The 15,470-nt window shown below is 48.8% G+C and overlaps 3 protein-coding genes across 3 annotated transcripts; all 3 read left to right on the top strand.

The window, feature by feature from the left end:
- Positions 1–202: 202 nt before the first annotated feature.
- Positions 203–4,228, top strand: LOC141754132 (uncharacterized). Its single transcript, XM_074613010.1, has 2 exons — positions 203–654; positions 908–4,228. Exons 1-2 carry the CDS (start codon positions 369–371, stop codon positions 2,494–2,496), a joined length of 1,875 nt encoding a protein of 624 aa, XP_074469111.1. The 5' UTR covers positions 203–368; the 3' UTR covers positions 2,497–4,228.
- Positions 4,229–4,805: 577 nt separating this feature from the next.
- On the top strand, positions 4,806–8,239 carry LOC141754112 (uncharacterized). The gene is made up of 2 exons (XM_074612968.1): positions 4,806–5,194; positions 5,704–8,239. Exons 1-2 carry the CDS (start codon positions 4,894–4,896, stop codon positions 7,839–7,841), a joined length of 2,439 nt encoding a protein of 812 aa, XP_074469069.1. The 5' UTR covers positions 4,806–4,893; the 3' UTR covers positions 7,842–8,239.
- Positions 8,240–9,696: 1,457 nt separating this feature from the next.
- Positions 9,697–14,698, top strand: LOC141754129 (uncharacterized). Its single transcript, XM_074613007.1, has 3 exons — positions 9,697–10,061; positions 13,015–13,311; positions 13,403–14,698. The coding sequence occupies exons 1-3, from the start codon at positions 9,773–9,775 to the stop codon at positions 14,389–14,391; spliced, it is 1,575 nt and encodes a 524-aa protein (XP_074469108.1). The 5' UTR covers positions 9,697–9,772; the 3' UTR covers positions 14,392–14,698.
- Positions 14,699–15,470: the final 772 nt, after the last annotated feature.

Raw genomic sequence — 15,470 nt, forward strand, 5'->3', positions numbered from 1 at the left:
AACGTCTTTTATTCTTCTATGTTAGGTTCCTAGTTACACTGTCAGTACTTTAATATATTCATTTAGTTCTTTATATTTTTAATAATCATTAATAACAGATCGATGTTTTTTCGCCTTCCTACTACTAATTGTTCTTCAGTATCAGAGTACTTGTTGTTGTTTTCCCTCCTACTACTACTTGTACTTCAGTATCAAAGTACTTGTTGTTGTTGTTGTTGTTGTTCGCCCTCCGGTCCAGCTGGGTTCGCTGTTCGCTTCCGCCGCTTCGCTCTCGTCGCAGCGAACTGTCGTCGACGCGGAACTCCGTGTTTGGTGTCTGGTGTGTTTACGGCCCCGCTGGCTCTCTTTGTCCGCAGAAAAGGAGCAGAATGTGCGCCGTGCAGCTGCTGCGGGTGTCGGTACATGAGCGGATCGGCGCCGCCGCTGAAGACGTTCTGCTGCGGGTGGGAAAAGGAGAAGAAGCGGCTGAAATCCCGGCGCTGAGAGCGCTGCTCACCGAGCGGCTAACGGCGGCTGCGGAGGAGATTGTCGGTCTGTTTGAGGAAACCGTGGCGGAGTACGAAGACAGAGCTGAGCGGTCAGAGCGGGAGATCTGCCGCCAGAGGAGGCTGCTCGATGCCGTGCTGAAGCCCCAAGTCAAGTTGTATAGAGCAGGTCAGATAGAACCTGGTTGGACTGTTTACAACCCAGTTCATCCTTTTAGCTCCTTGGCTTCTTTCTAACTCATTTAACACAAGTTTTACACCTTTTTTTGGGAAATTAATGGTCAACAAACCTCATTAATATGAAATCAAACCTCATTTATTTTAGTAAAAAAAAAAAAAAAAATTGGCATGGTCCAAACATGGAATTAGTTTGTTTCATCTTTGTAACAAGTGATGCATCTGTTGTTGTGGCGTCTCCTCAGAGTGTATGACCGACCTCCAGCCTCCAGTCCATCCTGCAGACCTGAACCAGACCGACCTTCAGCCTGCAGACCTGGACCAGACCGACCTCCAGCCTGCAGACCTGGACCAGACCGACCTCCAGCCTCCAGTCCACCCTGCAGACCTGGACCAGACCGACCTTCACCCTGCAGACCTGGACCAGACCGACAGCGATACTTCCTGCCCGTCGACGCCTCGCTCTCCCTCACCCGCCTTAGCCGTCCACGGCGACGATGTTCCGCAGGGTAAATGGACCGAACAGGGTCGGACTCTGAGACCTCCGTGGAGAAAGAAGAGAGGACGGCCACCGCTCGCCGTCAGGAACAAACGGACGCGGTTGAGTCTGGCTCAGAGTTTCAGCTGCCACGCGTGTGGACGCTCTCTGCAGGGGAAAGGCTTCCTGCTCAAACACGTCTTGCAGGTCTGCGCCAAGGACCCGGACTGCTGCTGCGGCTTCTGCGGCGAGCGTTTGGACTCCTCCGCCGACTTGACGGCTCACCTGCAAACGCACCAGGAGACGAGTAAAACCTGCTCCTTCTGCGGGAAAACCTTCCAGTCCATTCTGGCGCAGGAGCTGCATGTGCGCCTGCACACAGGAGAGAAACCGTACAGCTGCAACGTCTGCGGCAAGAAGTTCAGCCAGGAGGGCAACCTGGCGTCGCACATGCGCATCCACGCCTCAGAGAAACCCTTCAAATGTAAAGAGTGCAGCCGGGCCTTCTATCACATGACGTCGTTGGAGCGTCACATGCAAGATCACGGCAGCGAGGACGTGCACACCTGCAGCATGTGCGGTCAGGAGTTCACCAAGCGGCGCAGCCTGCGACAACACATGGTGATTCATCAGAAGGACGCCACAGACAAACCAAAGAGATACCGCAGCTCAGCGCCCTCCTACCGCTGCAAAGCGTGCGGGGACACCTTCGACAAGAGGAGCTTCTTGTTGAAACACGTCGAGACTCACCTGCAGGACCCCGACTGCTGCTGCGGACTCTGCGGACACCAGTACGAGTCCGCCGCCAGCCTCGCCGCTCACCTGCACTCCCATCGCGAGATCGCCAATACCTGTCACGTCTGCGGGAAGTGCTTCAGTGCTCAGGCGGCGCTACTGATGCACATGAGGATCCACACGGGAGAGAAACCGTACTCCTGCAGCTTCTGCGGGAAGAGTTTCAACCAGAGCGGCAACCTGAAGACGCATCTGAAGATCCACAGCGGCGAGCGGGCGTTCAGCTGCAGCCTCTGCGGGAAGGGCTTCACCCAGAAACAGACCCTAAACACTCACGTCCGCTTCCACAACAAGGAGAGACGCTTCCTGTGCCAGGTGTGCGGGAAGGGCTTCATGCAGGAAGTGGACCTGAAGAGACACATACTGATCCACACCGGAGAGAAACCGTACAGCTGCAGGGTTTGTGGGAAGAGCTTCCAGGCCAAACGCTCGCTCAACGGACACCTCAAAGTCCACCTCAAAGTCCACATGGCTGGAGGGGGGACGGGGGGACCGGAGCTGGATCAGACCTCGGAGCAGCAGAGGACGGACGGTTTCTACTCCGGCTTCATCCAGCTGTAGAGCTCTAGAGGATGGACGGTTTCTACTCCGGCTTCATCCAGCTGTAGAGCTCTAGAGGACGGACGGTATATACTACTTCATCCAGCTGTAGAGCTCTAGAGGACAGACGATTTCTACTACGGCTTCATCCAGCTGTAGAGCTCTAGAGGATGGACGGTTTCTACTCCGGCTTAATCCGGCTGTAGAGCTCTAGAGGATGGACGGTTTCTACTCCGGCTTCATCCAGCTGTAGAGCTCTAGAGGATGGACGGTTTCTACTCCGGCTTAATCCGGCTGTAGAGCTCTAGAGGACAGATGGTTTCTACTCCGGCTTCATCCGGTTGTAGAGCTCTAGAGGACGGACGGTTTCTACTCCGGCTTCATCCAGCTGTAGAGCTCTAGAGGACTGATGGTTTCTACTCCGGCTTCATCCGGCTATAGAGCTCTAGAGGACGGACGGTTTTTACTCCGGCTTCATCCGGCTATAGAGCTCTAGAGGACGGACGGTTTCTACTCCGGCTTCATCCAGCTGTAGAGCTCTAGAGGACATCAGTGAACATCAGATATCAATAACCACATAAAACAATCGATGAGGTTCTTGAAGAACTCTTTCCAGTCCAGAACTCTGAGTCCAGCAGATCTGGTTCTCTGGATCAGGTTAGCTCTTTTGTACTGTTAGCTCAGTATATAATGAGACGGAAGTATCTGACGATGCTAAACTAACGTCTACTCTCTTAGCCAAATGTTATCAACTTAATCTCCCACAATTTGTAAAGATCTTCATTATTTAACATTAAACCAGTAACTATTAGTAACAACTAGTTTGTTTTCATTATAACGTTGACTGTTGTTTATTAGTGTCAGATAAAGATCATATTATCAGTTTTATATCATCAGTAGAATTTGTGTGATCCAAACATCTCCAATATCTCCAGAGTGTCCAAAAGTCAACATTTATTGGAAAAAGATCGATGGAATAATTTCCAAAATTCACAAAAAAAAATTATTTAACGGAATATTCAGCTTCAGTCCATAATATTTGTTGGTGTTTAGCCTCAGTAGAACCACAATAACACTCCTTATTTAGATCCGCGACCAACACACAGAGGTCTCACTCTGATTAAAGAAACCAGACTGAGTTAAATCAGGTCACTGACGTGTTAAGGTGTCAGATTAGCGGTTCAATGACGTCACCAACAGTTCAGTCACACCACAGAAGAAGAAGTTAAATAGGCGTTCAGCAGTGACATCACCTCTGACGGAGGAACGGAAGAAGAAAATAATAAAATGTTCAAAGTATTCCAGTCTTTGAGATTTTAAAGCTGAAATATGAATATAAGACTAGTTAGTGACGCGGTTCTGCCGTAGTGAAACTACAATGATCTGAAGATGGAGTAGTAAAGACTCTACTTTCCTCCGTGCGTTCTTAAACAGCTGCTGGAACACTTTACATCAACATATAATAAAGGATTATTTTACCTTAAACGTGGACAACCGGTGAAAAATAGCATTTCATTACCAAGGTCGGAGGTGAATAACAAATAAACAAAGTTTATATGATAAATATTGAGTTATTGTTTGAGTTCTGGTGAAGGATTAGAGCCATTAAATGTATATTTCTTCATACTGCTTTTTGGACGTAATATTTATTTATGTTGATTATTTGATTATTGACAGTTTGCAATATATAATTATAATGAATTAAAAATAAAGTGAAACTAAATGGTTGTCACTGTCCACTCATATTAAACATGAATCACAATTAGTATTTGACTTTATGAAAATAATATGCAAGATAAGCATATCGTTTGTTAACATGAACGGCCGAATGTTGCGACGCCTTAGCTTTAAATGCTTCAGGAGCAATGAATTGTGGGATGTTATTCTCTCCTTTCCTTTGGTAAAGGATGCTCGAATGTGTGTCCTCTGCTAGAGGAGATAAGAAAGGAAGCATTGAAGCACCTTTCCTTAACATTTAGAGGATTCAAACAGCTCTTATCATGGCTGCTACTGAGACACTGGACCACAGCCTGGTCTCAGTAGAACCAGTGAGTCCTCCAGTCCAGCAGGGGGCAGACTATTGGACCGCAGCGCGGTCTCAGTAGAACCAGTGAGTCCTCCAGTCCAGCAGGTGGCAGACTATTGGACCACAGCCTGGTCTCAGTAGAACCAGTGAGTCCTCCAGTCCAGCAGGTGGCAGACTATTGGACCACAGCCTGGTCTCAGTAGAACCAGTGAGTCCTCCAGTCCAGCAGAGGGCAGCCTTTTGGACCGCAGCCTGGTCTCAGTAGAACCCGTGAGTCCTCCAGTCCAGCAGAGGGCAGCTTCCTCTCTCTTTCTATCTCTCTCTCTCCCCTCAGTGTGAACCCCCTGACCCGGACCAGATCCGTCCGTGTTGTTTTCCTCCGCTCTGTACCGATGTCTCTGGCGGTGTCGGTGTCGGAGCAGCTGACCCGGGTCGGGGAGGAGGTTCTGGGGCTGCTGGAGAAGCGCAGCGGCCTCTCCGGAGCCTCCGGCGGCCGCCTGCTCCGCCTGCTGCGGCGGCTGCTCACCGAGCGGCTGAAGGCGGCGGCGGAGCGGGTCGCCGGGCTGCTGGAGGAGGACCGGCGGCAGCTGGAGGAGGACCGGCGGCAGCTGGAGGAGGACCGGCGTGAGGTGGAACGCAAGAGCCGGCTGCTGGAGGCGGTGCTGAGCCCGGTGGTCCGACTGACCCGAACGGGTGAGTTTACAACAGTGTTATCGATCATATCAGATGCTATTGATTGGTGAAACGTCACTGCTGTGGTCATGACGTCACAAACAGAGGTGGTGATGAGCAAGAGAATAATGACAATAACTTTGGTTCCTTCAACATAAAACATGTTTATATATAAAACAGGAATAAAATAAATATATATGTAAGTAATAGTTCAAATCAATACAAACACAAGTAAATGTAAAATAAATGTTGTTCTTTGTGGCTCTTCATCCCAATTCAAACCAGGGAGATGATTACTTCCTGTTGGTGGAGGGAACCAGGAGATCACTTCCTGTTGGACTACAGTAATACGTCATCCCTGCAGCGCTCTATAGACTCTAAATCTAAGAACTGTTGTTCTTCTTGTGGACGTTCTGATGAATCATCTGTCTGTTGATTTAAATCATCACTAATGTTCCTCTCTGTAAGAACCAACACCACGACCTGGTTCAGACCCACATTAAACCTCTGATTATCCTTCCTCCTTCCAGACGCCATCAGGACCACCAGCGCCATCCACCCTCCCACAGGCCCGCTGTCTGAAGTCGACCACGTCCACCAACCCACTGGCCCACCCAGCTCCGCCTCCTCAGACGTCTCTGCAGCCGACAGCGACGAAGACTGGCGGGGAAGCGACACCTCATCCAGTAATAAAGACACAAAAAGGACGAGCGGAGGACTGCGAAGACGGCAGACGGTGTCGGACCGGCCGGTGGCTCACCGCTGTGTCGTCTGTGGAAAAACTTTCCACCACAAAGGGAACCTGGTGAAACACGCGGAAACCCACTCAGACCAGCTGGAGTGTGGAATCTGTGGAGAACACGTCAAGTCCTCAGATGGTTTGTTCGACCATCTCAGATCTCACAGAGAAACTGGCGGCGGCGGCGGGACATGTGAGATCTGCCGAAAGACGTTTCAGAACATGGAGACGCACATGAGGAGTCACACGGGAGTCAAACCGTACAGCTGCGAAGTCTGTAGCAAGAGCTTCCCCCGACCCGGAGCGCTGCGGCGCCACAAGAAGATCCACAGCAGGACGCCACACGTCTGCTCGCCCTGCGGACTGACCTTCACCCACAACCAGCTGCTCCAGGATCACCTGAAGACCCACGAAGAAGACGATGGAGACCAGAGTGAGGAGGAGGACGAAGGCGAGGACGAAGGCGAGGACGAAGGCGAGGACGGTCAGTCTGAGACGCTGAAAACAAGGAGAGACAGAAGACAGAGGTTTGGACAGAAGTCGTCCTCACTCTGCTGCCGGGTCTGCAGCGACTCCTTCCACAGCCGAGGGTTCCTGAGGAAACACGCCGAAACGCACTGCAGGGACGCTCCGAGCATGTGCGGCGTCTGTGGACAGCAGCTGGACTCACCTGACGGTCTGCTGACTCACCTGCAGTCTCACAGAGAGACCGGCGGCACCTGCAGCATCTGCGGGAAGAGTTTCCAGAACATGGAGACACACATGCGAAGCCACACGGGGGTCAAACCGTACCGCTGCGGCGTCTGCAACAAGCGCTTTCCCCGACCCGGAGCGCTGCGGCGCCACAGGAAGATTCACAGTAGCGAGCGACCGCACGTCTGCCAGCACTGCGGAAAGACGTTCATCGAGAGCAGCGCCTTAAAGACTCACAGCAGGAGTCACTCATGGGAGGTGGATGAGGATGCAGAGTCTCCGCCGGACTCTCAGAGCCTGAAGTCTGAGATGGAGAAGAGTCTGAGCACCCAAGAGAACGCCACGGTGTCCACTCAGGCGTCTGACTGCTGTAAAGTCTGCGGAGAGTCTTTTCAGAGGAAAGGTAGTTTGAGGAAACACGCCAAGAGTCATTCAGCAGAGTCCGTCTGCGGCATCTGCGGCGAAAGTTTACCGCCATCCGAGACCCTGACGGACCACCTGCAGACTCACAGAGACGCCGGTAAAATCTGTCATATCTGCGGTAAAACCTACCAGAACATCGAGACTCACATGCGGAGTCATACCGGCGTCAAACCGTACTGCTGCGCTGTCTGCGGTAAATCCTTCCCACGGCCCGGCGCCTTGCGGCGCCACAAGAGGATCCACAGCGGGGAGCGACCGTACATCTGCGAGTTCTGTGGGAAGACGTTCATCGATAACGGCGCTCTGACGACGCACATCAGGAACCACACCGGAGACAAACCGGCCCAGCGCGTCTCCTGCGAGACCTGCGGGAAGAGTCTGGCGTCGGTCCACGTCCTGGAGGTCCACAAGAGGATCCACACCGGCGAGAAGCCCTTCCAGTGTCGCGTCTGTGGTAAAGCCTTCAGGCAGGTGGGAGGGATGAACGCCCATATGCTGACGCACACCGGCGAGAAGCCGTTCGGCTGCAGTGTCTGCAATAAGAGCTTCAGCACCAAGGGGTACCTGGAGACCCACCTCCGGTTCCACAGGAAAGACCGGGCCTTCAGCTGCCACCTGTGCTGGAAGGCCTTCGTCACCAAGAACGACCTGAAGAAACACCTGCTGACGCACAGTGGAGAGAAACCCTACAGCTGCCGGGTGTGTGGGCGGAGCTACCAGGAGAAACGCTCCAGAGACGTCCACATGAAGGTCCACCTGGACCAGCCAATCAGGAGGCAGGACGGCCCACAGCCAGACTTCATACAGCTGTAGAGTAGAACCAGTGTCTCTACTGGTTCTAGTAACTGGTGAGCTGACAGACCCTGTAGAGCTCATACAGACCAGTTAGTAGAACCAGTGTCTCTACTGGTTCATGTTCTCCTGTCAGAATGCGACGACACAAATCTGTTTTACACAAATGTCACTTTTTATTTTTCATTTTCAAAAAAGAAAAAAATTCCAGATGTTTTCTATTACGGGCTGAAACTGACCATTGTTTTTGTTATTAATTATTATTGTATATAAAAATATATATGTTTACATGCTCAAACTTTCAGAATAAAATGACTAATGTAAATTTTTTTTTGAAATATTATTGTGGTCCATGATGAAGGAGTTACCGTCTCTGTGAGGCTAAAATGTTGAAATCAAATACAAATATTTTATGAAAATACAGGTTTTTTTGGGGGGGGGGTTTGACAATGTCTTTATTGTTTTTTTTGTTATACAAACATCTGCATTATTAAGCAATTTATCCAATACAGGATTTACTTTAACAAACACAACATCCCCCGCACACCCACCCGTTCTCTCTTAACTTTTCCCTTTCTTACAGGGCCAAAATCAATACACATCTATCACAATGTGTATCACATTGATACACAGTATCAATCAGACAATTAAACAGTTAAATGGCACCTCTAACAAAATGAAGATACACATAAACAGAAAATAAATATATAGAAAATAAATAATAAATAAAATAAAAAGATTTTCAAAAACAAGAATCCATTCCCTTCTGAGGGTCTACCACTATTGTGAATTTTTACATATCCTTTCTTAATTATTCCTGTAGAAGCTCTCCAATATCACTACTTTTTATGAAATCATTAAATGATTTCCATATTTCCTCATAAACACCCAGTTTGTTTTTCAAGGTATATGTTATTCTCTCCATTGACATACATTGTGCCATGTTTTTAATCCAAGCGCCAATTGTAGGTGCATCGGATGTATCCAATTAAAAGCAATCATTCGTTTTGCCTGAAATATAGCAAAATCAATAAATTTACATTCTTTGGTTCTCAGATTGAGATCTGATGGGTACAAATGTAGCAATATCATTTTGGGGTCTAGTGGAACGTTTACAGATGAAACTATTTTATTGATCACCTCCCTCCAGAATTTCTTCATTTTGTCACACTCCCAAATGCAACATATAAGTGTTCCTTGAGCCTCATTACATTTAAAGCAAGTGTCAGGTATATTACTGTTATATTTATTCAATTTGACAGGGGTTACATAAGTCCACATCAACCAGTTGTATTGAAATGGAAATACTGTTTGGATTGTAGATAAAGATTTTACTCAAATACTATTAAACTGAATAAATTAAACAACTTGAAGCATTTTCACAGCAGAAGAGCTGATGGTTTAAACCAGTTAAATAACATCAAATTGATATAAGATTAATATGATGTTAATGCATCATATTAATATGGGATTAATATGATGTTAATGCATCATATTAATATGGGATTAATATGATGTTAATGCATCATATTACTACAAGATGAATATGATGTTAATGCATCATATTAATATAGGATTAATATCAATCAATCAAGCTTTATTTATATAGCACCTTTCAAAAAAGTCAAATGCAATTCAAAGTGCTGTACAGACTATTACTTAAAATTCAAAAATGTAGATTGTTAAAAATGTAATATAAGATTAATATTCGTTAATGCATCATATTAATCTTGTATTAATATGATGTTGATGCATGTTGCATTAATATCATATTAATATGATGTTAACATGATACATTAACATCATATTAATAATTCACTGCTTTTATTGTGAAGTCTTCCCGCCACCGTCTAGTCTGTCTAACCTGACTTCCGGTCGGACCACGTTAAACCTTCGGTATCTTCTCCTCTCGGTTTCACGGAGAGTTCGGGTGGTTTCTGTTCGGTACCGACATGTTGAAGCTCGACGGGCTGCGGCTGTTCGTCGACCGGAGACTCTCCGCGGTCACCGACGACATCTTCCTCCGGTTGGCCTCAACCGTCACCGAGTATGAACGAGAGGTTTACCGGTTAAAACAAGAGATCCACCGACAGAGGAGACTGCTGGAGGACAGACCGGAGGACACACCGGGGGACACACCGGAGGATATACCGGAGGACACACAGGGGGACACACAGGGGGACACACAGGAGGACACACAGGAGGACACACCGGAGGATACACCGGGAGACAGACCGGAGGGTCAGTGGACAGAGACAGTTAGTTGGTTTGATAAAGAAAATATCCGCTGAGTCAATGACGTAGCTGTTTGTTCCCGCCAGATGTCGCTGTTAAAAAGAAAGTGAAAGTAAAAAACACATAGTTAAAGTATCAGTAGTGAAAGTACACAAGTATTACCAGCTTCATGTAGTTCACCAAGGACACCATTCACACAGAGAGAGAGAGACAAGGACACCATTCACACAGAGAGAGAGAGACAAGGACACTATTCACACAGAGAGAGAGAGACAAGGACACTATTCACACAGAGAGAGAGAGACAAGGACACCATTCACACAGAGAGAGAGACAAGGACACTATTCACACAGAGAGAGAGAGACAAGGACACCATTCACACAGAGAGAGAGACAAGGACACCATTCACACAGAGAGAGAGACAAGGACACCATTCACACAGAGAGAGAGACAAGGACACCATTCACACAGAGAGAGAGACAAGGACACTATTCACACAGAGAGAGAGACAAGGACACTATTCACACACAGAGAGAGACAAGGACACCATTCACACAGAGAGAGAGACAAGGACACCATTCACACAGAGAGAGAGACAAGGACACTATTCACACAGAGAGAGAGACAAGGACACTATTCACACACAGAGAGAGACAAGGACACTATTCACACACAGAGAGAGACAAGGACACCATTCACACAGAGAGAGAGACAAGGACACCATTCACACAGAGAGAGAGACAAGGACACTATTCACACAGAGAGAGAGACAAGGACACTATTCACACAGAGAGAGAGAGACAAGGACACCATTCACACAGAGAGAGAGACAAGGACACCATTCACACAGAGAGAGAGACAAGGACACTATTCACACAGAGAGAGAGACAAGGACACTATTCACACAGAGAGAGAGACAAGGACACTATTCACACAGAGAGAGAGAGACAAGGACACCATTCACACAGAGAGAGAGACAAGGACACCATTCACACAGAGAGAGAGACAAGGACACCATTCACACAGAGAGAGAGACAAGGACACTATTCACACAGAGAGAGAGACAAGGACACTATTCACACAGAGAGACAAGGACACTATTCACACAGAGAGAGAGAGACAAGGACACCATTCACACAGAGAGAGAGACAAGGACACTATTCACACAGAGAGAGAGACAAGGACACTATTCACACAGAGAGAGAGACAAGGACACTATTCACACAGAGAGAGAGAGACAAGGACACCATTCACACAGAGAGAGAGACAAGGACACTATTCACACAGAGAGAGAGAGACAAGGACACCATTCACACACAGAGAGAGACAAGGACACTATTCACACACAGAGAGAGACAAGGACACTATTCACACACAGAGAGAGACAAGGACACCATTCACACAGAGAGAGAGACAAGGACACTATTCACACAGTGGGAGAGACAAGGACACCATTCACACACAGAGAGAGACAAGGACACTATTCACACACAGAGAGAGACAAGGACACCATTCACACAGAGAGAGAGACAAGGACACTATTCACACAGAGAGAGAGAGACAAGGACACCATTCACACAGAGAGAGAGACAAGGACACTATTCACACAGTGGGAGAGACAAGGACACCATTCACACACAGAGAGAGACAAGGACACTATTCACACACAGAGAGAGACAAGGACACTATTCACACAGAGAGAGACAAGGACACCATTCACACAGAGAGAGAGACAAGGACACTATTCACACAGAGAGAGAGAGACAAGGACACTATTCACACAGAGAGAGAGAGACAAGGACACTATTCACACAGAGAGAGAGACAAGGACACTATTCACACAGAGAGAGAGAGACAAGGACACCATTCACACAGAGAGAGAGACAAGGACACCATTCACACAGAGAGAGAGAGACAAGGACACTATTCACACAGAGAGAGACAAGGACACTATTCACACAGTGGGAGAGACAAGGACACCATTCACACACAGAGAGAGACAAGGACACTATTCACACAGAGAGAGAGACAAGGACACCATTCACACACAGAGAGACAAGGACACCATTCACACAGAGAGAGAGAGAGAGACAAGGACACCATTCACACACAGAGAGACAAGGACACCATTCACACAGAGAGAGAGAGAGAGACAAGGACACCATTAACACAGAGAGAGAGACAAGGACACTATTCACACAGAGAGAGAGACAAGGACACCATTCACACACAGAGAGAGACAAGGACACCATTCACACAGAGAGAGAGAGAGAGACAAGGACACCATTCACACAGAGAGAGAAGGACACCATTCACACAGAGAGAGAGAAGGACACCATTCACACAGAGAGAGAGAGAGAGACAAGGACACTATTCACACAGAGAGAGACAAGGACACCATTCACACAGAGAGAGAGAAGGACACCATTCACACAGAGAGAGAGAGAGAGACAAGGACACCATTAACACAGAGAGAGAGACAAGGACACTATTCACACAGAGAGAGAGACAAGGACACCATTCACACAGAGAGAGAGAGAGAGACAAGGACACTATTCACACAGAGAGAGACAAGGACACCATTCACACAGAGAGAGAGAGAGAGAGAGACAAGGACACCATTCACACAGAGAGAGAGAAGGACACCATTCACACAGAGAGAGAGAAGGACACCATTCACACAGAGAGAGAGAAGGACACCATTCACACAGAGAGAGAGAGAGACAAGGACACCATTCACACAGAGAGAGACAAGGACACTATTCACACACAGAGAGAGACAAGGACACCATTCACACACACACACACACACACACAGAGAGAGACAAGGACACTATTCACACACAGAGAGAGAGAAGGACACCATTCACACACACACACACACACAGAGAGAGACAAGGACACTATTCACACACAGAGAGAGAGAAGGACACCATTCACACCGTTTTTTTTCTTCCAGGTGTTCTGCAGGTCTCCAGCACAGAAGAAGAGCAGCAGGTGAGGGGGCGGAGCTTCGTTAAACAGGAAGAGGGCGGAGCCTCGGTAACCGAGGAGACTGATACCAGGTTCATACAGAGTCCTGATTGGCTGAGGGAGACACCTGAAACTGAGCAGAGTCCTTCGTCCAATCAGATCCAGTCCTGCAGGGAGGAGGTTGGGCCCCAACCTGCTGTCAACAAACAGGAAGTGTTCAGTGTCAAACAGGAAGTGGATGAGGGTCACATGATGCTGGAGGAGGTCAGCTCCCAGCAGGAAGGTCAAGTTGCTACATACGCTTGTTTCACACCTGTGCAGTAAAATGTCGCCTCCATCACGTTCATCAACGTCTTGTTCTTCTTCTCCTCCAGGTGTTCTGCCGGTTTTCACCACAGAAGAAGAGCAGCAGGTGAGGGGGCGGGGTTTCACGCAGCTCATCAGAGAGGGCGGAGCTTCAGGACCAGAGGAGACATACACCATGTCCACACAGAGTCCTGATTGGCTGATGGAGAGCAACGATGACGAGGGAAGTCCTTCATCGCACCGAGAGGAGGACCTTCTCCCCGGCCCCTCAGACTATCTGATAAGACCAGAACCCGGAGGGGCCTGCACACCTGCGCACCACAACATGTACACCGTTATCCAATCAGAGTCCTCTACTGAGGACAGCGACGACGCTCAGTCTGAACCAGGTCTCCAGGGGACTCCGGGGACCGGGACTCGGACTCCTGCAGACCAGAAACTTCTGGTCTGCGGCAGCTGTGATCGAGAGTTCAGCTCAACGCGAACTCTGAGGAAACACATCAGACGAAACATGTCTCAGGACCAGGACCAGATGTCCTGCAGCCTCCGCAGACAGAGGGCCCCCTTCCAGACTCCTGCCAAGTCCTTCAGCTGCAGAGTCTGCGGGAGTTCCTTCTACACGCAGGGGATTCTGGTCCGGCACGCCGAAAACCACTGCAAGGAGCCCGAGAGCCAGTGCGGGGCCTGCGGGGACCATCTGGGTTCCACGGAGACGCTTCGAGACCACCTGCGGTCCCACAAAGAGCTGGGTAGCACCTGTGACGTGTGCGGGAAGAAGTGCAGCTCCATCAGGCGGATGGAGATCCACAAACGGGTCCACACCGGAGAGAAACCGTACCGCTGCGGGTTCTGCAACCGAGACTTCAGCAGGAAGGAGAGTCTGGAGAGACACCTGAAGGTCCACAGCGGGGACAGACCGCACAACTGTGGACTCTGCAGGAGGACCTTCACCAGGAGGGAGTATCTGGTCCACCACCTGAACACCGGCCACACGGAGAGACTGGGTCCACCTGCAGGGACCGAGAGGACCGAGCCGTTCACTTGGTCCTCCACCTGAAGACCGGCCACACGTAGAGACCGGGTCCACCTGCGGGGACCAAGAGGACCGAGCCGTTCACTTGGTCCACCACCTGAAGACCGGCCACACGGAGAGACCGGGACCACCTGCGGGGACCGAGAGGACCGAGCCGTTCACTTGGTCCACCACCTGAAGACCGGCCACACGGAGAGACCGGGTCCACCTGCGGGGACCAAGAGGACTGAGCCGTTCACTGTGATGCTGTTTATACGTCGATACTTGATCTGAATCAGTTAAATTTAATTACGCTAAATTTTCTGTTTCATTATTAAATGTATTTTAATCAGTCGGTGACATCATCAATACATCATCAATACATCATCAATACGTCAAATACAGATTCTTTTATAGCTGTTTAAATCCTGTTTGACTGTTTGCTTCTTTATATCGGCAGCTGGTTTCAGAGTTATTGATTGATTGTGTCAGTTTATAATGACTTTAGTATCAGATGAAAGTGAAGGTCCTTCAGCCGTCCTTCAGCCGTCGTTAGGTCGTTGTTAGGCCGTCCCTCAGCCGTCCTTCAGCCGTCGTTAGGTTGTCTTTCAGCCGTCGTTAGGTAATCCTTAAGCCGTCCTTCGGCCGTCGTTAGGTCGTCCCTCAGCCGTTGGTCGTCATTCAGCCGTTGTTAGGTCGTCCTTCGGCCATCGTTAAGTTGTCTTTATATGGTAAAGTTTAATTCATGAATAGCAGCAACCTGCAGAGTTTTTATCAGACTCACAGAGTTTGTTTGTTGACGTTCTTTAGAGAACAACCTGTTGAGTCATTTCCTGTGACGCAGAATGTTCGGTGCTCAGCTGGAGTCGGCGTGGTGCTTTCAAGTGCTTCATTTACCGTCAGACCAGAGAAATATCCAGGAACAAAGAGTTTTTTCATTAACAGGAGTGTGAGTGTGTGTGTGAGTGTGTGTGCGTGTGTGCGTGTGTGTGTGTGACTAAGTGACTTCCTGGTCCACCGGGTGTATCCTGTTAAAACACAAACACACACACTCCCTGGGTCATGTGTATGTTCATTAACTTGAACAACACACACACACACACACACACACTGATTGTGACATC

The sequence above is a fragment of the Sebastes fasciatus genome, chromosome 17 (assembly GCF_043250625.1).
Source record: "Sebastes fasciatus isolate fSebFas1 chromosome 17, fSebFas1.pri, whole genome shotgun sequence".
Lineage (NCBI taxonomy): Eukaryota > Metazoa > Chordata > Actinopteri > Perciformes > Sebastidae > Sebastes > Sebastes fasciatus.